The following is a 24,213-nucleotide window of genomic DNA, read 5'->3' as shown; positions in this document are numbered from 1 at the left end:
TGGGAGCAAGAAAAATAAGTGGTTCTTCCTACATCAGCTTCACACCACTGGAGGATCCTTTTTACACTGTAGTCATTCTCCCTGAGCTGGTTAAGGTGACTTTAGTGCCAGATTCCACCACTGATGTAGCACAAAACAGTCATGGAGCACCACAGAATTTGATCCAGTACATCTAATTCTTGTTTTACAACAAATGTTCTATATCAAAGATTCTCTTTTGCTAGAAGTTGCTTGAACCAATCCCATCATTCTTTGTCAGTCTGGGGAGGGAGTCATCTGATTTTCCCATCCTACAAATTGCTCTACAGATGGCTGAAGCTTTGAACTAGCAATTGAACCTGCCTGTAGCCTCATCAACCACAAACCAATGATTTGAAAGGAAGCATAGGCCTTAGCACCAATTATTCTGTCACTAGCAGAAAATTACTAGGAACATATGGGTCAATAAATTTCTACAGTCCATCTACATTTTGTATTTCTATAGATTGTGACAAGTGTTTTTTTAATCTGAAATATGAATACTGAACATCTATTTTGAAATTATATATATGTTTATTCATTATAAGGCAAATATATAGCAAAGTTGTTGTATAATTATGTTTAAACTGTATAGCTACAAACATATGTTCATAACAATTTAAAATAAGTCTCCTGGATTTAGATTAAGGATAAAAATGAGATTGAAGGGGTAAAGCTTCTCTCTGAATGATTAAGCATATGGGAGTAGACAAGAATGTGTCCTAAGAAGCCAGAATAAATAACTATGTAGGCCAAATTGTGATTGCCTTACTCAAGGTGAGTAGTATCTTACTCCACAAGAAATCCCATTGACTTTAATGAGATTATTTGTAGGGGTAGACACAACTGAAAATAAATAAGTGTACTTCAATCAAGCCCAATATCAATACAATTAAATATATCTTGTTCTAGCCAGATTATGGTTCTGGTCCTACAAAATAATCTCAATGGGAACTGAGGACACCTTGTAGAATTGACCTGTCTGTGACTTGGAACACAAATGTTAATGGAGAATTTGACCCTATGTGCGTTGCAAGCCCAAATCACAATAAAATGAATAGAGTAAGAGAGAGGAAGAACTTACATTTACATTAACCTGTTATATTGACAACCTTAATAGTTTAATGTACACTAACTGGGTTTAATTCTAATACTGTTTATTTTATCTGCATGACTCTGACACTGGCACATTCATCCCTGTAAAGATGTTATTTCAGGAAATTCTGATTCAGGCTGACCAAAGGCTACTGTCATTCAATATTGCTATAGTGATATAAGAGCTATAGCTGCCCAAGATTTTCAAAAGTGTCTGGTGATATTAAGGGCCTCAATTTTTCATTCCCAATTTGAGATGCTTTACAAGTGCCTGAATTTCAGAATCTGCTGAACAGCTCAAGTGGTGCACTGAAAACTGAAGTACACAGTAATAATAAACACTTTAGAAAATCTTGGCCAAATTCTTTTTCACACTAAATTTCTGTGTGGCCTACACTCAGAGGGGAACCAGAAACATAGACAGACCCAGATACTATGAAATCTCTAAAACAATAATCCTTGAAACTAGTTAGGACCTTCAGTGTTTCCCATTAGCTTTCCAAAATCCTACAATAATCTCAGAATAGAAAAGAGAAAAAATGAGCAAACTAACGCATCGGTGCTGTCATCACACTGGTAATAGTATAATCTCTTAAACTGTTTTCTTTATTCTAATTTTATAAAACACCACATGGGATTGAAATATGTTGTCTCCTGCAGTGGCAGCTGTTCTGTGGTGGAAACAATCAGGGATTTTGTGTATTTCAGTGTGTTTTAAAGCTTCCTTTCTGCTTATTTGATGAATGAAAAATAAATGCTGTACATGGAACATAGCTAGAGAGAGAGTGTCCCAGTTATGAAGATAGGAAGGGTACCTCAGTGCAGGCAAGCTCAGCGTATATGCTGGGTTTATAATCAGATCAGGCTTCAGCGTTTGCAGTATATGTACGATTTTACATTTCTTTAATTTAAAAAGGGCTTTAGGCAATAACAGTCAATAACAGAAAAACAAGAGAGCAGCAAAATCTGCTCCAGTTTTGCTATTGAGAGCTGTTGAAGTGGGAGCTATTCTTTCACTCCTACTTTTAACTTTAATCATTGTTGCTGATGTTATCCCGTAGCTGGAGAATTCTTCAGCACTATGTGACTGGCTAGCAGGCATGCACAGTCAGAATCACCCTCCTTGTCAGAATTTGCTACTGGTAACACTGGCTATAATTACCTATCATTTTTTCTACCATAATAAAACATGCTTCCATCTCCTCCCTGGACCACAAGTACCAAATTCTAGTGGGTGACAAGGAGCCTCTCGGAAGTTGCTTACCTCAACTGTTGTCATCATCTTGGCCCCTGGGTACCAATTTCAGAGAGCTGAGAATGAACGCTGTCTCTCTCACCTTTTCTCTTCACCTTGGTTCAAAGATATTAAATTCTGACAGGTGAGAATGAATTGACAGAACTCTGTCAAAATTTACTTCCCTAACCTTTCCTTATCCCCCAGACCAATTATAGCACATTCTGATAAATGGTGGCGATTCTGTCAGAAATCGCTTCCCTTCCCCTTTCCTTAGCCCAGGGGTGGCCAACCTGTGACTCAGGAGCCACATGCAGCTCTTCAGAAGTTAATATGCGGCTCCTTGTATAGGCGCTGACTCCGGGGCTGGAGCTACAGGCATCAACTTTCCAGTGTGCCGGGGTCTGCTCGCTGCTCAACCCTGGCTCTGCCACAGACCCTGCCCCCACTCCACTCCTTCCCGCCCCCTCCCCTGAGCCTGCCATGCCCTCGCTCCTCCCTCTCGGAGCCTCCGGCACACCATGAAACAGCTGATCAGGAAGTGGGGGAGGGAGCAGGAGGCACTGATCTAAGGGGGCTGCTGGTGCGTGGGAGGCGCTGGGAGCATGGTGGGAGAGCTGATGGTGGGCTGCTGACGTATTATTGTGGCTCTTTGGCAATGTACATTGGTAAATTCTGGCTCCTTCTCAGGCTCAGGTTGGCCACCCCTGCCTTAGCCCCAGACGGGAGTAACAATTTCTGATGGCTGACTTTAAACCCTGTCAGAAATTGCTTATGCTTTCCTGTCCTTAGACCTGGTCCACTGGATGAAATTTCTGACTGGAAAAAAAGAAAAACTCCAGAAATGGCTTCCCCCACTTGTCTTTTCTCTTGCTCTGTAGCGAGCAGAGCTCACAGGCAGCAAATAGTACTCCAGTGTGTTTGTAAGGGTTATAGAAACATTTTTTTTTGTATTGGCAAAACAACCATTTTCCCCTAATTTAATTCTCAAAAACACTTGAATGGTTTTAACTGAAATTTTCCAGAAAACTGTAGCCAGAGGCAGAGAGCATGCATGGGAAGTTTCAGCCTAACTGGCCACAGCTTGAAAAAATAAAGCACGACTGAAAATAAGGCTCTAAACAGAAAGTGTTAGGAAACAATTTTAAGGCCTGCTACTGTTCCCCCTCTGGTAATACAAGCGTTTGAAATGTATTCCTCTTTGGAAGAAATCCTTTCTGCTTTACATGTGAGCAGAACATAATTTTCCTGAAAACCATGATAGATTCATAAATATTTAGGTCAGAAGGGACCATTATGATCATCTAGTCTGACCTCCTGCACAACGCAGGGCACAGAATTTCACCCACCACTCCTGCAAAAAACCTCACACCTATATCTGTGCTATTGAAGTCCTCAAATCGTAGTTTAAAGACTTCAAGGAGCAGAGAATCCTCCAGCAAGTGACCCGTGCCCCATGCTACAGAGGAAGGTGAAAAACCTCCAGGGCCTCTTCCAATCTGCCCTGGAGGAAAATTCCTTCCCGACCCCAAATATGGCAATCAGCTAAACCCTGAGCATATGGGCAAGATTCATCAGCCAGATACTACAGAAAATTCTTTCCTGGGTAACTCCGATCCCACCCCATCTAATATCCCATCACAGGCCATTGGGCCTATTTACCATGAATATTTAACTACCGAAACCATGTTATCCCATCATACCATCTCCTCCATAAACTTATCAAGTTTAATCTTAAAGCCAGATAGATCTTTTGCCCCCACTGCTTCCCTTGGAAGGCTATTCCAAAACTTCACATGATAAAGGTTAACATGTTGTTTTAGCTGTGCTGTGTAGCTGTGTTGGTCCCAGGATATTAGAGACAAGGTGGGTGAGGTAACATCTTTTATTGGCCCAACTTCTGTCGGTGAAAGAGACAAGCTTTGGAGTGAAGAAGAGCTCTGTGTCTCTTTCACCAGTAGAAGTTGGGCCAATAAAAGATATTATCTCATTATAATGTTAAAACAGACATTTATTAATGCAAACTAAATGAACTGTTCTGAAGAAAAATACCCTCTTCTCCCCCCCAAAACCCAAAAACAACAACTAGATTCCATGGACCACACAGGGTACATGTGGCTAGAGCCATGTCACTTTGCTCAGATTAACTCTTATTGATGGCTCCAGCTGTGCACAGAAGTGGGACACACACAGAGTGTAAAGAAGGGGCTGTTGGTCAGGGAGGGACTTCCTGCTTTATGCCAGGAGCTTCCCCTCCATTCTCCTCCTTCTGCCTGTGCCTTCAACCGAACAATTAGGACACCTCAGTCCCCACCCCGTCCCTGCCACGGGCAAGGAACTCTTTTAACCACCACACAAGCATGGCTCCGAGTGCTTAGCCGGGCTCAGGGAGTAGTGGCAGGTCAATGAATCAAGTCTCCCGCCGGCCGCAGCTCTCAGTTTTCTGGCTTGATCAATGCTGCGTTATCCGGGCGCTGGGCTGCGTCATGGCTTTAGCACCACAGCCCGGCTTAGGCAGGAGGGGGCACCGCCTCAGGGGGAGCGACGCACCGCTCCTCTTCCCCATTTCGGCCCCTCTAATCCCTTCCTCCCGTTTCTACCCTCGCCCTCATTTCTGCAGTGTGCCTCTCTGTCCTCCCTCCCGCTCTGTCCCTCCTCTAGTGAGTTGTGCCCAATCGTCCTCATTTGTGTTCCCTCCTTCCCGTTTTTGCCCCTCTCTTCCCCCTGCCCCATTTTTACTCCTGTTTTCCGTGGAGGACAAATTCTGATGGCAAGTGAGGGCAGAGTTAGGGCAGCAGCTTCACTGTTGTAACTAAGCAGCACCGATCACTTCGGCGTTCTTACTATCAGGCAGGGAGGAAAATCCGACGGGGAGGAGAATCTAGCACTACACGTGCAATTTGACCCCGAGCCCGGACTTCCCTTCTCCAGCCATTCACACCCCTCTTTCCCCGTCTCCAGCGAATCCAGGCTGCTTCCAAAGCCCCGGACTATTCCTGCAGTATACTGAGAGTGGTAGAGATGAGTCGCAGCAGATGTGTACTCAGACCATGACCCCCCACCCCTCATGCCGTTCCCCTTGCTATCTCCATCTTCCTCCCCCTCCAAACACGCTCAGTAAGGCGCTAGTGAGTCAGGCTCCCCCACACTCTAACCCGAGTGCACTACTCCAGCAAAGAAGAGCATCCATGATTCCTGATCCCTGAACTGATCCTAGGGCTGCAAAGCCGGATTAGAGGTGACCAGCAGGCAGCATTATCTTCTCTCCTTCCAGCACAAAGGAAGAACGATGTGCAAAATCTTTTTCATATAGGTAAGTCTGGAGCATCCTTTCTATAAAGGCACAACTTTATTTCCAGGAGCTTTACAAGATACCCAAGTACCTCGATCCAGAAGTGCCCCTGGCTGTTTTTTCCCTTCAGATAAATTAAACATTGTTAATATTTCTATTTACATGTCTTTTATACTTAACTATAGAAAAATCATGTTAGTTTTTTTCCCTGGGGAATTATTATTTATGAAGATATGAAAACAGTCAAATTAGAGGAAGCTCTTTTTAAAAAGTAAAATTTGCTTATGAAAACTGAACTGATAGCACACAGGACACTGCTCCAAGAAAGGTATTTAGAAAGCCAACCTCCTATCCCTGCAAATCTCTCATTTTGAAAATTTACTTTAAACATAGCTATATAAATTGTCTGTGTAATAGTGACTTTATTTGAAAAATATATAATGTAACTGATTAAAATATGCAGCATTGAATGAAAACATTTGAATGTATTTATTAAAAACGGTTGCACTTTTAGTCACTGGAAATTTATTGAAGAAAATGTAAATATCTATATTTTTATTTCACTAGCAATCCTTTTCTACTCATATACAGTATATATGTTGTTTATTCTTATTTTAAAGGTCAGCTCTGACTTTGTATACAGGTTGCTGATGCTGCCTTTTCCATCCTTACAGAACTGTAGCCAATTCTAACAAATCTCCCAAAATCTAAAGATCACAGCCACATTGTTATAAAACTTAAAATACTAAAATCCTGGAACATGATACTATATTGATCTGAATTAAAGCAAACTAATTTGATCTGCACTAATGAAAATGATGAATTATTCATTTTACTGCATAAAAACAACATTCACGTTCATAGCCCTGTGTTGCAGTCCTTACTCAGACAAAACTCTCAATGATTTTATTAAGAGCTCAATTCTGCATTCCTTAATGACATGAGTAGCCCTTTTGGTTTCAATGGGACTGACTCGTCATGTCAGTTGGAAATGGAAAACTGAGCCCCAGAGCAAAGGTTGTATCTAAACTTTCTTTTTCAGAATGTTCAAGCTTCTGTGTATGCATGTATATTCAAGAATTGTATCTCAACAGGACTTGCTTAAAGTAATGTATATTACTAATTTCTTGGATGCTATATATTAAATGCATGTGTATCTGTAAATTTGTTCAGGATGCAAGAACTGATTTTACAATGAAAGTGACTCTGAGCTGTTTTGTTATAGAACCAGTTTATGAAACCTGATTTCATACTTTTTAATTTAAAAGCCTTGTATTGTTTACAAGGGGCTATTTTAAGCTAATTTTTCTGGCTAAAACATAGATTTTTTAAGGGACCTGTCACAGAGTAAGGACTCAGGCAAAACTCTTACTGAAGTCAACAGAAATTTTGGTTGAGCCAGGAATGTAGGCTGGACTCTCAATAAGTTAATTTTGGACAGGCAGGAAGTTATTTATTAACTCTAAAATTCCAAGTCATGCTTTTTCTGTACAGGCTTAAACTATTGTTTCTCAAATATGTTAACTGAAAGAATCTATTGGTCCATTTCACAATTAATGATAGCTGAAATTAGAAAAAATCTTTAAAATTCAAAATAAAATCATTTCTGCCTAAATTAACAAAACAGTTTTATGCTGTGACTCTGTGAAGCACACACCAGAGTACGCAACCCAGTGGGAGGGAAGACAGAGGTGCCTTCAAACCTTCTCCGCTCTGCGTGGATTTTTGGTCAGTTGGCAGGAGAGGGCTGGTGTGGTCCCTGGCACTGAGCTGATTAAATCGGCCCTACATTGCTTCTGCAGTGGGGGAATTCTCCCCAGCCATGTGCAGTATCTTTACGGCCCATATATACTGCTGACTGGCATATGGAAGTTGGGGCATGTGGAGGGAGACTCTTTCTTCAGGATTATGAACTATACTTCTGTTAACTTCCATGGGAAACAACAGTTCAAACCTGCACCCGAAAAGCATGATTTTGCTTGTGATATCAAATCTAATAATTGCCCTCTTGTCATCCTCAGCCAGCAAACACTCTGATCATTTTTGCGGCTTGGCCTTTCAACCATTTATTATTATGAATTATTTCTAGTTCGATAGTGCTCAGATGTTCCAGTCAGGATTTTGGCCCTATTGTGCTATGTGCTGTAGAAACATTGAAAGCCACAGTCAATGGCCCAATGAGATTTCCATCTAAAGGCCAATCCTGCAGTTTGTAAGGGTAGACCCTTCCACCAGCACAGAAGTCACATGGGGTCCAACTGCAAGGATAGCAGAACTGGGTCTTAAACAACAACAGGCAGGGTGAAGGCTAGGGATGTAATTGAAATATGTAAAATATCTATTTACGCCTGCATTAAATACATATTTAAATACACTATATTCAAAAAAATAAATGAAAATCAACTAAATATAAGAGACCCACCCAACCAACCCTTAATTAAATGGATAATTACCAGTAGGCATCATGGGAAAAATAGGTCTTGAGGACTATGATTCTGTGTACTGGACTTTTCGGTGAATAATTAATGTGAATCTATTCTGTGAATAACCGTCTACTGCCATAGATTATTAGAAAGCAGTTCATTGTGAACTTTTGACATTCACATGTGGAGTTGTTCTGATAGGACATGTGTCACCTGACATTCTTCTGTCCCTAATTTCATAAGAGTAACTCTTTTTGGGTTTCCATCTCAAGTACTTGTGATTACAAATGTGAAATTTGTTATTTCCTGAACTATTCCTGGAAGGTAAACACAAAAGGTGTCTGAATCCATTTAAAATTAAAAGTGAATATTTGAGAAAAATGTGTACAGTATTCAGCCAGCTCTGATTCTGAATTAAATTTAATGGGTCACATTCACCTTTATCGATTTTTGGAAGAAAAAAAAAGAACAATGGAGTGTATAGGGGAAAAGTATACTGGGCCAAAATCTATTTTTAGGGTATGTCTATACTGTAATCACAGGGTGTCGAGAAGACATACTCAGGCTTTAATCTAGCTATCTCTGGTCCCGGAGAAGTGAAGTTGCAGCACATGCGCTCCAGCGTACAAGCCTGCCTGGAACCCTTAGAAATTACTTGCCGGGGCTAGCTCACACTGAAGCTTGTGTTGCTGTGGCTAGTTTAAAGCTGGCTAGTTTAAAGTCAGGCATAGGCAAATTCTACTGATTTCCATGGAAGTTGCATGTGGGCAGAATTTAGCACACATTATTTAGAAATTTGACAGCACTGAATTACTCCATTTTGCTATTTACAACACTCCTCCCCCTCCCATTATCATGGAAATGAACTGTATACATGCACATAATACAATACAGCTAAGGAGATTGCAATACCATATATTATGTCCCAGAAATATCATCTCTAAGACTTAATGCATCCAGAAGATAAATCATTGCATTGGTCAATCAGTGCTGGAATACATTAGAATATTGCAACCTGTCAACTTGCTATGGACCAAATATATTGGATTTGTTTTTACAATTTAAGATAAAGACTCAAAATAGAAAATCATAATAACAAATACAGGAGAAAATATCCCATAATATGGGGTAGGATTAATTAATTTTACATATTTTAGAACCTTAGCATTTATGAAGTTAACAATGTGCAGTATGCAGTGATGTAACACCAGACGATTTAAGTATGAATCAAATGTGAATCTGGGTTCAAAATATGTGATATATTTGGTAATTAGATAGAAATGAAATGTATGAACATCTTACTCCTTTATGTACTACTTGATAAGTTTATGGAGGGGATGGTATGATGAAACTGCCCACAATGGCATGTAGTTGATCTCCAACTGCTAGCAGCAAATATCTCCAATGGCTGGGAGATTAGATGGGGAAGACTCTGAGTTACTACAGAGAATTCTTCCCCAGGTATCTGGCTGCTGGGTCTTAGCCACATGCTCAGGATCTAACTGAATGCCATATTTGGGGTCGGGAAGGAATTTTTTCCCAGGTCAGATGGGCAGAGACCCTGGGGGTTTTTTGCCTTCCTCTGCAGCATGGGGCATGGGCCACTTGCAGGTTTAAACTAGTGTAAATGGTGGATTCTTTCTAACTTGAAGTCTTTAAATCATGATCTGAGGACTTCAGTAACTCAGCCAAAGGTTAGGAGTCTATTACAGGCAGGGGTTCTGGAACGGGGTCCCCCTCTCCCCTTTTTAACCAGCCATAAGGATGACTGATGGGAAGAGAGGCAGGGCTCTTGGGGGGAAGGGGTAGCACGGGGTGGAAGGAGGGGTGGTGTGGAGGGTGGGGCCATGATTCTTTTGGGCACTGGTGGCCCCCCCACTGATAGGAAGCTTCCACTGACCCTGATTACAGGAGTGGGTAGGTGAGGTTTTATGCCCTGCAATGTGCAGGAGGTCAGTCTAGATCAGGGGTGACCAACCTGAGCCTGAGAAGGAGCCAGAATTTATCAATGTACATTGCCAAAGAGCCACAGTAATACATCAGCAGCCCCCCATCAGCTCCCTCACCCTGCTTCCAGCGCCTACCACCCACCGGCAGCCCCACCGATCAGTGCCGCCTCCTCCTCCCTCCCTGCACCGCCTGATCAGCTGTTTTGTGGTGTGCAGGAGGCTCTGGGGTGGGGGAGGGGGAAGAGCGAGGGCATGGCAGGCTCAGGGGAGGAGGCGGGAAGGGAGTGGGGGCAGGGCCTGTTGCAGAGCCAGGGGTTGAGCAGTGAGCACCCCTCGGCACATTTGGAAAGTTGGCACCTGTAGTTCCAGGTCTGGAGTTGGTGCCTATACAAGGAGTCGCATATTAACTTCTGAAGAGCCGCATGTGGCTCCGGAGCCGCAGGTTGGCCACCCCTGGTCTAGATGATCATGATAGTCCCTTCTGACCTTAAAGTCTATGAGTCTACTTTTGAGGACAGCACTGGAAGGATTGGCATAATCCAACATGACAATGACAATCATTTCTGTGAGGCTGGGAAGTCCAAATCTTTCACCTAGGTTCAGGCCACCAAACATCTGTTTTGGAGATACAGGGATGAGGCATGTTAACTGTTTATCCATGGAGAAATTGGAATAAGTTAGTATGAGTCATTGTTACACAGGGTGAACACCTGGCTGCATTTGGGACAACTGTTTTGATCTCAGTGGGGCCAGAATTTCATTCACAAACTTGGAATACTGTTTTCTTTATTATCCAAATGCATTTACTTTTCAATTTAAAATAGCATAAGGTTTAAAAAACATAATCCTAAAGGGCCAACAGGATTTCAAAATTTCTTGATACTAGTGCCCAAGACTATTCATGTTGTGGAAGAAATTTCATCTCACTCCCTGGAAATGAAAAAAGCTGCTTTTCATAAATCGTTCATATTACGTAACTGCACAATCCTCTCAACACGGCCTCTTTATTTGCAAACACTTTGCAGCCTGAAGCAGAGCCATGTCAAATTCAAGCACTCTGTTCACAATCAGGACTAATGTTCCTGATATACAAAAGTCACCAACAGACTATTTAGTCTAATATGTTAAAGTCTATAGTCTTTAAAGGATATCTAAAATAAACTGAACAGTTAAGATCTTAAAAAAACCCTAAATATTAAGAAAAAAACACCCAACCAACCCAGGTTAAGGAAACATTTAGGCTGCTTGATTAAGAACTCAAAAATCAGGAATGCCAATATTAGGGTTGCATCCAAAAAACCTTATGTATTATAATGCAGTCTTCACTTTAGCTGCATAGTTGGGAAAGGAGTGAAGTTCTGGCATGGCATCTTTCTAGAAATTTTCCAAAGTGCATAGCAACTTTCCCTAACCCCTTTCTACTTTAAAAGGTCTGCAGGGATCAAGCCTAGTGCCCCAGTGGAGTCTGCTTCCGCCTAAGTGCACATCAATACTCTCTTGAGCATTAAATCAGCCATGTATGAATGTCTGTCTCACCTTCTTAAAATACATGCTTTGTGTGTTAGCAAAAATAAGCAACCTGTGATTATTACAGTTGTCAGAACAAAAACAAGTTTTGCCAAAACAGTTGAAGACATAAATACAGTTGTTTCCATGTTAATTTTCAAATTTCTAATCCCAGCTGTAGGAGTGTTCAAAACAGGTAACTAGAGGTTTTTATAATCAGAAACGTATATTCTTTTCCATTCCTGCCATATGCAAAAATGGCTGAACTATTTCTGCTCAATCTTTTCAAAAAAGTTAATCTTTGGACATACTCCAAGCTTGGAAAATTTCATTCTGAAAAATGAAAATTTCAGCGTTATGAGCAACTATAAACAGGGCATTGGGATTGAAAACATTATGTAGTCAAACTAAAGCTCACAGCATCTCCCATGATAATGCACAGATGCACATTTAAAAAGTGTTTAAAAGCTTTCAATTTTTATGTAAGATAAGGTTATCTCAGTATTTGAAGTAGCTCCCTGTACTGAAGGCCTCATGTACTGTGTGGCAAGATTCTTGAATTCTGCAGCAACCTGGTGAATCATAGATACCTTGGGCCCAGCCTATACTCTTCACTATGGGTAAAATTCATCCCAGTTTGGAGAATCAGCACAAGGGGCCATGCACCACTTAAGTCCCATCTAGGGACTATTTTGACCTCCCTACACAGAAGTAAAATATATGGATAAACCATAGGAAATACCTTGAATACTACAAATACTAAGGTATCTAACTGCAGGTACTTATTTATCCAACGGAATTGGTGACTTTAAGGACACAGTTACACATTTCATATATAAACCTATACCAGGTTCTTAGCACTTTTATGTAATGTTCCAATTTAATACACACAAATAGATTTTATGGTGTTGCCTGGTAGTGACACCATATTTAGGGTTGTGTTATAAAATGGACTTTAAATGAGGGATGTATTTCTGTTTTTTCTCTAAAAATAGGTGGCCTATCAATGTGAAATTTCACTATGACCTTTGAATTTTCTATTCAGTTTTTGCTGGTTTCTCTTTATAAGTTTTTAATAAGAAGTCTTTGAAACTAATGCTATTTTTGTTCTTAAGAACATAAGAATGGCCATACTGGGTCAGACCAAAGGCAGTCTGACCTTTCATTGTTGACTGATATCTTTTAAAAAATATTGTCTCTGCACAACATTTGAGACATCAGTGTATCTTGTGTAGATCTGATGTAACATCTAGGGTTTTTTTGGGGGAAAGTGGATCTCATTTTTACCTGTTATTCATCATAGCTGAAAGTTTATGCACCAGCACCTGGTATGCTTTTCTGTCATATGTTATACTACTGATGTTTGATGTGCAATACCTGTCATAACCTACTACTGTTGGTTAATCCTTAAAAAAAAACCGAGGAAGTTAATATCCAAAAAACTTTGTTGTGAAGAAGTTATGGTTGCTAGATACACAACATACCTGACATAATCCCATAAAAGCAAGGGCATGAAAAGTTAAGCCACCTACAAGTAGATATCCTCTTCTCCTCCACCCACAGGCACACAGCTTAACTGTATAATACACCACAGATGGCACACCTTGACCTTCACTCTGGCCCCTAAGTATACAGTCTTCCATCACTACCTTTAACAAATCAAACCCTCCTATCCTACCACACCAAACATCCACAATTAATTTTATTGGGAGAAGGTAGTTTGGTAAATGGGTGTGTGTAGAACAGCAGGTTAAGGGGAGCAGAAATAAGGTTGAGATGTCTGGTCTGTGCTATATGGCAGATGTGATAATGTTAAGGATTGTGTGTGGGTAGATGAGCAGAGCGTATGTATCATAAGGTGGTTTAACCTTTCATTGCCTTGCTTTTGTGAGATTGTGTTAGGTAAGCTATGCTTATGGCAACCCTAAATCTGCTTCACAACAAAGCTTTTTAAATATCTAGAATATTTTTGAGGGAAACAGTAGTAAAATATTTACTAGCTGCATAAAAAGGTTACTACAATTGTGACAGGAAAATGAGGGAATTATGTCAGACAAGAAAAATGTTTTATGAGAAGGGTACTAATGTACAAAGTAATTATAAAAAACTCATTTTAAAATAAATTCAAATAGAAAATGGTAAAATTCGGTTGGAGTTTTCTGCAATTTCATATGTGCCATGTTAGATTTTTTTTAAATAGAAAAGTGCCTCTAAGTGTATGTAATAATCGACTGCTTGATTTTGTAAACTAATGCCAGATATTTTAAATAACAGAACTAACTCAGCTAATGGTATTAGTCTAATTCCTAAAAAATATCACCACCGTTGGCACCTTGTTGGCAGTCTCAGTAGAGAGGATAAGCATCAGCTACTTTCTCTGGACTTCAGAGTACTAATACTTAGCTCTTATATAGCACTTTCTTGTATGCCCCAGCAGCCTTTGCTTGCATAGTGCATGTCTTTTACAGGCAAGAATCACAAATGCTGCCAGGGCTTAGAAGTAGCCTGAGTGACATGCCGAGAACTAACTTGTCAGCCAAATGAGGGAATAAGCTGCGGCTCATAACGGAATGCAGACATGTGTCTTGGTCCACTTTCATCAATTGCTTGTATTCAGAGAGTGAATCAGTCAATCAGACTTGGAGTATAGCTGCCTGCTAGGTTTTGTCCTTTCTTCTCCCCTATTTTCCCCACTCAATAAATAAATAAATAAAATCTCCACAGTGGCAAGAGGATTTGCTGGCTTTCATTCCAGCCCTTCCTATCTGCAGTGTTAGCTAGACTGAGTTTATGGAAAATACATTTAATTATCCCCCCTTTTTTCCCCTTTCATCTTCTTTCTGGTTCCTAGGGGTTCACAAACAAGTGAAGGAACTGGGGAGGTTGCAGGTAGTCAAGTTAGAAGGTAGCTATTTAATTATACTGAATAATTATATAAAAATGAGTGAAATGTACATCAGTGAGTGTGGATTGGATAGAGGCCTAATTTTGTGCAGTTTCACGTGTGACCTTTCTCGATAGTGAGCAAAAGTCACTGATTTTTCCCTTCAGGGTCTACCTGTGCAGTAGCAGTAAGTATAGGGGAGGCAGGAAGCTATCTTTCACACAACTCAGAAGCAAGAGCAACCAGAGGCAGACCAGGGTTCTAGAGAAGCCAATGGGGAGGTTAATGAAGGGAAGCAGGAGCTGCTGTGAGGGAGCTTAGTATGGGAATAGGGATTGGGCAGGAAGGAGGAGAGCCTGAAGGATTGTTGGTGGAGGAATGAGCAGGGGCAGTGGAATCCTGGGGACTGCAGGGTTGCTGGAAATATGAGGGATTCTGTTGCAGCCTTCCTTATTCTGCCCCACTCTCCATTAGCCTACCCACTCCTGACCCCTTCACTATGCTATCCCTTCACACACACACATTTTTACTACCAGGTGCTGTTGCTGGCACTACTTCCTCCTCCCTGGGTCTGATACCAATTGGGGGAGAAGAGTGAGGCGAGACAGAGATAAATTGATAGCAAAAACCTGATTCCAGAGCATATCCCACCAGCTGGGAAGAGGAACTGCAAATGCCTAGTTGAATGCATGAGATGGCAGAGGAGATGCAGACAGGTGTGATAGGGCTTGCGACAGTGTGACTGTCACACACAATGTCTGATGCTTGGCATCCCTTTGGGTTGTTCACTGGGGATTGGGCAGTCACAGGAAGGGGTGAAAGCTGGAAAGGAATCCATACATCTTGCTGTACATAGGGCTTCAGAAAATATGGGGCTAGTCATGCTTCATTGCCTTCTTGGCTGAATTTCTAGCTACCCAAGCCTACTTAGAAAATCTGGATGCAGAAGTCAGATAAATGCAATTGTCATTTTCATAGTAATGCAAGCCCAGCTCATGCCATTTACAGAACAGTGAATGTAGTACCCTGTGGGTAACATCACCTGTAGTTTCAGAGATCATTATAATAGCCAATGAAATTGTGGCATATTGACCGCTATTATATGACAGGGATACTGACATTTGCCTGCTAGTTTTCAGTCCCCTTCATGCTCTCACTGGAATTTCTTGTAGACCTCCAATACAGCTGGACAAGCCACTTGTAGCAGTGTGAGGGATTTCACCCTCTCTGATTTCTCTGCATTACCACTTGCTCCCAGGAAAATTCAGAAGTGCTGCAATCATCTCCTCCAGTTCTCTGCCTGGTTCCCTTTTATCCTCAGGGGTTTGGGAGATTTAGCTTACTCCATTTCTGTGAAAGATTCAGTTTTCTTCTGATACCACATAATAAAGACTGGAGTGCTCAGGAGTGCTGGTAAGCAATTGGACTTTATTTCCTGGCCCCAATCACAATCAGAGTGACATAGGTCAGTGCCTCTGTTATGTGGTAGAGATCAGAATCTATTGACTCCTGTGGAAACCATTACAGAAACTACAATTTGCAATTATCTAATGAAATCTTTAAAAACACTGAGACAGGCAAAAACAAGAACAATAGCCCTGACCAGACTTTAACTCCAGTCAAACTGAAATGGCTACTTATGTAAAGAATATGTTAAATATTTTACAAAACTCATTGTCAGGGTTCCCCCCGACACTCTGAACTCTGGGGTACAGATGTGGGGACCTGCATGAAAGATCCCCTAAATTTATATTCTACCAGCTTAGGTTAAAACTTCCCCAAGGCACAAATTCCTTTCCTCATCCTTGGACGGTATTGCTGCCACCACCAAGTGATTTACACAAAAATTCAGGGAAGGGTCACTTGGAATCCCTATCTCCTCAAAATATCCCCCCAGACCCCTTAACCCCCTTTCCTGGGGAGGCTTGAGAATAATGTACCAACCAATTGCCTTAGCAATGTGAGCACAGACCAGACCCTTTGTCTTTAGGACACTGAAAATTAATCAGGTTCTTAAAAGAAGAAGAACTTTATTTATAAATAAAAAAAATAAAAAAATCACACCTGCAAAATCAGGATGGAAGGTAACTTTACAGGGTAATAAAAAGATTTAAAACAGAGGATTCCCCTCTGGGCCAGCTTCACAGTTACAAAAACAGGAATAAAACTACCTCTGTAGCATAGGAAAATTCACAAGCCAAAACAAAAAATAACCTAATGCATTTCCTTGCCTTACTCACAATTTCTGTGGTTTTAGATGGATTATTTCAGGTATATTTTCAGGAGATATTGTACCTGCTTGGCTTCTCTCTCCATCCAGAGAGGGAACAACAAAAGAGAACAACAATAAATACTTTCAAATCTGTGGGGGGAAGGATCATCTTTCCTCACTGGTCCTTCTGGTCAGGTGCCAACTGGGTTATTTGAACTGCTTAATCCCTTACAGGTAAAGCAATCCAATACAGCTGCCAAGGAGAGATTTTATGCTACTGCATACATAAAGGTTGCTACCCTTCTCCCTATATTTATGGCACCCATAGAAAGAGAATTTCCATCAGAATCTGTAAGCAAACTATTACAAGGTTCTGCATAACATTTTAAATACTATGGCTGGAGCGAAATCTACACTTAAGAGGGAAATCCTATCAGTGTGCAGCACCTGGCAAAGAAGTGCAGGAAGAAGGGAGCCATCCTGTTGGCACAGGGTAAAATGGTTTGGGATAATTAATTTTTTTAATTAAAAAAAAAGAAGCAGTGTGTTCTTCTGGCTAACACACGCTACCAAAAGCCACCTACATTCTGAATGGCTAGCCAGTACTATTCCCCACCTGGCAGACCATAACCCTTTGCAGGTATGGTGCACCAGCCTATTAGTAGCCAGTCCTCGTCACTAGTGCTTAGGGCAGAATCATGGTGGACTGCTTTGTGGGGGGTATGGCATGCTTTCTTCTCCCACTAACACACCTGCCTAGCACAGGGCAGGATTTAATCCAACATTTTTGCACAGAAAACATGATGCGCCAAATGAGCTCCACAATGGGTATGCCACTTCCTAGGAGTACTCAGGGGTGTGAGGCAACTTGCTACCACTGGCCCTTAGTGTGAGAAATTACCAGACCTGCAGTTCCCAAAGGAACAGTGCCCTGCAGCTTACTAGTTATACCTTAGAACACAGCTCCACTTAATATATAACGCTTAGATTTATTTATGGAGAAATCAAGTATAAAAAGTTACATATAAAATAAAATCCTAACATTCATTCTACACCCTAAACACAACTCACAAGATGCCCGCTTGTCTAGTAAGGTACTGCAGTCCTTCTTAGAGCACTTTTTAACCAGGATGGCTGAGACTCTTCTTTTATGGCATCAAGTCTGATGGCAATTTGTCTCCCTCAGTGAAGGATGCCAAAGCATCTTTCTGCACCCCAAGATATACCAGACCAGTCCTTGTTCTTTATCTTTAAAACAGGGCCCTACCCCACCTGTTTTACTTCTTAATTTTCCTTATGAAGTTCCCACAATCTCTTCATTAGAATTTGATTCAGTTTGCAAATAGGTCCCCATTGTAACACACACAATACACAATGGTTGGCCAGGGATATAAATGTATCCCATCTCCTGTATAGGGTAACTTCACTGAAGGCACGCTACCTCTGGATGACCTGCCTTTAACTACAAGGCCCTAGGAACATAATTTCCAATATATACATTTTTCCTTACATATTATATGCACATACATTTCACAAAGATTATGGTGATCAGTGTAACACAAGCTTTCAGCAGAAACAATACATGACCCTCTTTAGAGAATTAGAATGTAAATACCAGATTCAGGGGATCCCTGTAAAGATTATGTATCCCTGTGCCCTCTGCCAGTTGGCATAAAGCAATCCTTTGATTACAATAAGTTTAAATTATCTTTTCAACCCTTAAAGTTCTACATTAGAAATTCAGTAATATCTGTAGGTAAAGATGATTGCTTTACAAAAGATCAGCAACTGATTCAAATGATCATGGACATGAACCAAGGACAGAAATGCACTCACAGAAATTTCTGCAAACTCCCTTATTCCACTTGCATGTTTCCTAAAACATGTTCACAAGCCCATAGCAACAACACAAAGGCTATATTTAAAAGAAGGCTCGTGAGCCTGTTATAAAGACAATAAACAATTTCCTGGGAATGAAAGATCAAAATAAAAATAAGGGAGTCATTACTCTCACATATGAGGGAAATGTGCTCAAAGGATGAACCATGGAGAATCAGAAAGCATGCATGCAAAAGAAGAATGAAAAATATCACAACACTGATATTATATGCACATACATGCATCCGATGAAGTGAGCTGTAGCTCACGCAAGCTTATGCTCAAATAAATGTTTTAGTCTCTAAGGTGCCACAAGTCCTCCTTTTCTTTTTGTGAATACTGATACTGTGACCTGAAGTAGGAGTGAAACAATCAAAATTCAGAGGGAAATGTTGTGATATCACCATCTGCTCATTTGCACTAAGCCAGATTCCCCTAACACAGACCATCATAATGTCTTATGCATGTTTTTCCACTGAGGACAATGTGTGTAAGTACATAATTGATCTTAACATCAATATCTACTACCATATTCAATGACCAAAGTTAATGAATTCTTGAATTGTTTTAAAGGAGACACTGAAATAGTTTTCCCTTTTTACAGGAGACAGTAATAACCATTACCTTTACTTTTGTCACTTCACTACTTTTTTAATATTTCAGATGAAGTAACATACCATTCAGATTGTGGTAATTCAACAAATAAAAATACAATCATGCTTCTTTTATTTAATTTATTTATTTATATACACACAAAAGTTACCTTGGGGTAAAAAAAGCTGCTAGCAGTTCACACTCTGCTCAGTTGAAGGATGGGGACAAACCTGTACAAAGCCTGGACAAATTCTTTGTTATTGCTAAATTTTCCATGAACCTGCAATGTGCAAGAGTCTGTGCTCTTGCGAAATACATGCTAAAAACTGAAAATCATGTCAGATGTGATATTTCTTTCACAGCATTTAACATGGATTCTGTATTAAAACTTTCTTTTACCCTTCCACATCCAAGATAAATCTTTTGTTCAGAATTTTTGTTAATATTTCTGTGGTACGTCTTTTCTTAATATTTTAAAGCATGCCTGCAAAACTATTCCTATCAGGGACTGGATGATCAATAGTTAATTTCAGATCTATAGTGTGGGTTTGCACAAAATCATTTTGAATGATTTACTCTCTATCTTAAAGTCAGGAAATGGATTATAGACCTTACAAACTGCTTTAAAATTATCATTATGGTTGTGAATCAATCTGACAAAAGCAAGAAAATTTCATATTAAAACTAAAACACCTGCCCCCAACCAGACACAGTTTGATGAATGTGGACGTTTGTATTTTTCAGTTCAAGGATTATTTATGGCTAGAGGTAGAAAAACATAGTTTCATTTTTTTCAACTGCCATCTAAACTTTTGTCCATTAACAAAAATCTTGCTAGGGATGTGTAACAAATATAGGTACAGCATATATAAAAGGAATTTTATTCTTAGATAGCAATGGGCCCTAAAACTGCTATGTGAGAAAAATACAGTGAAAAGAAATTACAGATTAGTCACCTGTGGGTTGTGAGTGTGGGTGTGTGTGCAGTGATACTGTAGGCTAAAACTGTCTTGAACTTTTTGTTGTTTATAATTTACCAAAGGTATGCAGTTATTTTTATATTATAATGCCACTTTTCCAAAAATATTAAAATTAAAATGTTAAAACATTAAAAACACAAATCTCCATGCTGCTGACTCACGGAGCTACCTCTCTATTTCAGACCTGTTTTCCTCTGTCCAAATTAAAATCTCAGCCTGGCTCTCCGACATGTTCTTGTGAATGTGTAGCCATCAGCTCAAACTAAACATGGCTGAAACAGAGCTCCTAAGTTCTTTCCCCACCAAGCCCTGCCAGCTACTTCCTTTCTTGATGACTGTGGACAGCACCATCATCCTACTTGTCACTCAGGTCTGTAATTTGGGTGTCATCTTTGACACAGATCTCTCTCTCAGGCCTCACATCCAGGCCATATCTCATTATAACATCTCTAAGATACAGCCTTTCTTATCCATCCACACAGCTAAAATGCTCATCCAAGCTTTCGTCACCTCATGTCTTGATAAAGGCAACATCCTTTTCTCTGGCCTTGACAAATGCAGTCTTGCCCCACTCATATGCATTCAGAATGCTGCTGCAAATTTTCCTAGCGCCCATCTGGTGATGTTATCCCTCTCTTTGAATCCCTCTCCTAACTCCCCGTTCTCTATTAATCAAACATAAGATACTTTTATTCATTTTCAAGGCCCTTCATGGTCAGTCCCACCCTATTTTCTCTGTCAAGCTATTGGTGCTTACTTCTGATCACCCCATGATGCCAGCCTCCTGTATCCTTTCTCCATTGCTCCCCACATGCTTGGGAGTTGTTCCCCAGGAATATCTGCAAAGCTACCTCATTACCCAACTTCAAATCCCACCTCAAAACTCTTCTTTTCCACAAGACGCACAAAACATTCAACAAAAGTTAGGGTGCTGGTGTACAGTGACAACAGTCTGTCATACTGGCCAATATTGACTCACTATTTCCTTGTACTCTTCTGGAGTCCATTGAGGCAGAGACTGTCATTTTATTCCGTATTTTTACAGTACCGAGCACAATGGGGTCCTGGTCCATGACTAGGACTCCTAGGTACTACAGTAATACAAAAAAAAAAAAATAACGACTGGTCCTCAAAAAGGACACACAGCTTGAATTTACTAGAGAGCAAATCTATTACTGAGTTAAATCAAATACTGCTGCCCTTTCAAAACGGTAATTTTTTTTAAAAATGTGGGTCTTTTTGCTTGTTTTAGATATTTGCTAATAAATATGTGGCAACACTTGTTCAGGATAAATTAGCATGGCTTTACTGCAGAGGTGGGCAAACTATGCGAATCCGGCCCCTCGAGGCTTTGGATCAGGCCTGTGGGATTGCCACCCCCGGGGAGCCCCGCTGCTCCGGGGAGCAGCCACACCATGGCCCTGCAGCCCCTGGGGGTGGGGGTGGGAAGGCAGAGAGCTCCGCACGCTGCTCTTGCCTGTGGGTACCTCCCGCAAAGCTCCCATTGGCCAGGAACTGGTTACTGCAGCCAATGGGAGCTTTGGGGGAGGTACCCACAGGCGAGGGAAACTCGCGGAGCCCTCTGTGCCCCCCCACTCCCAGGGGCCGTGCAGGGACCTGATGCCAACCGCTTCCTGGAGTGTCAACCGCTGGAGTGTCAACCTGTGCCAACCGCTTCCATGGGGCTAGGGCAGGCAGGGAGCCTGCAGTGGCCCCGCTGCACGCCGTTGTTGCTCCAGAGCTGCTGTAGGTAAGTGGCACAGGGCTGGAGCCTGAACCCCTCCTGCACCCGGCACCCCAACTCCCTTCCCTGAGCCTCTGTCACATCCCACACCCCTCCTGCACCCCAACTCCCTGCCAAGCCTCCTGCTGCACCCTGCACCCCAACCCCCTGCCGTGAGCCCCCTGCCGTGAGCCCCCTGCCTGCACCTTGCACCCCAACCCCCTGCCCTGAGCCACCTGCTGCATCCCGCACCCCTCCTGCACCTCAACCCCCTTACCTGAGCTCCCTCCTGCACACCGCACCCCCTCCCACACTCTGCAATCCACCCCTGCACCCTGACTCTGCAAGCAATTTTCCCACACAGATGTGGCTCTTGGGCCAAAAAGTTTGCCCCACCCCTGCTTTACTGTATACCATTACCATATAAAAAGCTTCATGTGATTTGAAGTTTGATCTACTATAAACTTTTTTTAGAATATATATTTATCATTATACTTTACTATTAAACCTTTCCCATGTTTGCTTTTAGGAAATACAAGAACTCTTGAAGCCATCTCTGACAATGTACACTCTTTTCTGGTGTTCCAAAGCCCTGTTTCTATTGATGTTTTGCAGGTAAGAAAGCTAAACTGTTGGTATCCCTTTGATATCTGTGGATAATATAGTTGGGTGTCATAAATATAAAGGGAAGGGTAAACACCTTTAAATCCCTCCTGGCCAGAGGAAAAACCCTTTCACCTGTAAAGGGTTAAGAAGCTAAAATAACCTCGCTGGCACCTGACCAAAATGACCAATGAGGAGACAAGATACTTTCAAAGCTGGAGGGGGGGCACGAAAAAGGGCTTTCTCTGTCTGTGTGATGCTTTTGCCAGGACCAGAGCAGGAATGCAGGTCAGAACTCCTGTAAAGAGTTAGTAAGCAATATAGTTAGATATGCGTTAGATTCTGTTTTGTTTAAATGGCTGATCAAATAAGTTGTGCTGAATGGAATGTATATTCCTGTTTTTGTGTCTTTTTGTAACTTAAGTTACTTTGTAACTGTAACTAACTTGTAACTTTTTGTAACTTTGTAACGTAATCCCTAGAGGGATTCTCTATGTTTTGAATCTGATTACCCTGTAAGGTATTTACCATCCTGATTTTACAGAGGTGATTCTTTTACTTTTTCTTTAATTAAAAGTCTTCTTTTAAGAACCTGATTGCTTTTTATTGTTCTTAAGATCCAAAGGTTTGGGTCTGTGTTCAGCTATGCAAATTGGTAAGGATTTTTATCAAGCCTTTCCCAGGAAAGGAGGTGTAGTGCTTGAGGGAATATTTTCGGTGGGAGACATTTCCAAGTGGGCACTTCCCCTGTTCTTTGTGTAACACTTTGATGGTGCCAGCGTTTAACCTAAGCTGGTAAGAATAAGCTTAGGGGGTCTTTCATGCAGGTTCCCACATCTGTACCCTAGAGTTCAGAGTGGGGAGGGAACCTTGGCAGCTGGTTAAAGGCCTTCTGACACTCTTCGGTCCACTGAACGGCATTTGGCTGTTTCTTTTTGGTTAGGTCTGTCAGTGGAGCGGCGATTTGGCTGTATTGCGGTACAAATCGTCTGTAATATCCGGCCAAGCCGAAGGATTGGACCTGTTTCTTTGACTTTGGGACAGGCCACTTTTGGATAGCATCCACTTTGGTCTGTAGGGGGTTGATAGTTCCTTGACCCACCTGGTGTGCAAGGTAAGTCACTCTGTTTAGGCCTATTTGACACTTCTTAGCCTTAACAGTTAGTTGTGCCTCCCTTATGCGCTCGAAGACTTTTTGTAGAAGTTCTAGGTGTTCTGCCCAGGAATCCGAAAATATGGCCACATCGTCAAGGTAGGCGACTGCATATTCTCCTAATCCCGCTAGGAGACCATCTACAAGTCTTTGGAAGGTGGCGGGTGCATTCCGCAGCCCGAAAGGGAGTACATTAAAATTCATACAGCCCGAAATGTGTGGTGAAGGCTGACCTTTCCTTGGTGGATTCATCTAGTGGTACCTGCCAGTACCCCTTGGTTAAGTCCAAGGTAGAGATGAACTGGGCCCATCCCAGTTTCTCTAAGAGTTCATCTGTGCATGGCATTGGATAGTTGTCTGGGCGAGTTACAGCATTTAGCTTATGGTAGTCCATGCAGAAACGTATCACCCCATCTGGTTTGGGAACTAGAACCACTGGAGATGCCCATGCACTTTCAGAGGGGCGGATTACCCCCATCTGTAGCATATTCTGGATCTCCTGTTCTATAGCAGTTTTAGCTTGAGGAGATACCTGGTAAGGTTGGACTTTAATTGGGTGAGCATTACCTGTGTCAATGGAGTGGTATGCCCGTTCAGTCAGTCCCAGGGTGGCTGAGAACGTTGGCGCGTAGCTAGTGCACAGCTCCTTGATCTGCTGTCGCTGCATAT

The 24,213-nt window shown here is 41.5% G+C and overlaps 1 protein-coding gene and 1 pseudogene across 1 annotated transcript in view; one reads left to right on the top strand and one right to left on the bottom strand.

Annotated features, from left to right (window-relative positions):
• Nucleotides 1–220: 220 nt before the first annotated feature.
• On the bottom strand, nucleotides 221–560 carry LOC140915205 (small ribosomal subunit protein eS21 pseudogene; annotated as a pseudogene).
• Nucleotides 561–5,312: 4,752 nt separating this feature from the next.
• The window catches only part of LOC140915359 (gamma-aminobutyric acid receptor subunit pi), a 70,011-nt gene continuing 51,110 nt past the window's right edge, over nucleotides 5,313–24,213 (top strand). Inside the window, exons 1-2 of the mRNA XM_073354947.1 lie at nucleotides 5,313–5,660; nucleotides 22,318–22,403. Of these exons, the coding sequence (XP_073211048.1) occupies nucleotides 22,351–22,403 (53 nt within the window). The 5' untranslated portion in view covers nucleotides 5,313–5,660; nucleotides 22,318–22,350. The remainder of the gene's footprint in view (nucleotides 5,661–22,317; nucleotides 22,404–24,213) is intronic.

Source organism: Lepidochelys kempii, chromosome 7 (assembly GCF_965140285.1).
Source record: "Lepidochelys kempii isolate rLepKem1 chromosome 7, rLepKem1.hap1, whole genome shotgun sequence".
NCBI classification, from domain to species: domain Eukaryota; kingdom Metazoa; phylum Chordata; order Testudines; family Cheloniidae; genus Lepidochelys; species Lepidochelys kempii.
This window is presented reverse-complemented; position numbering and strand designations above follow the sequence as displayed.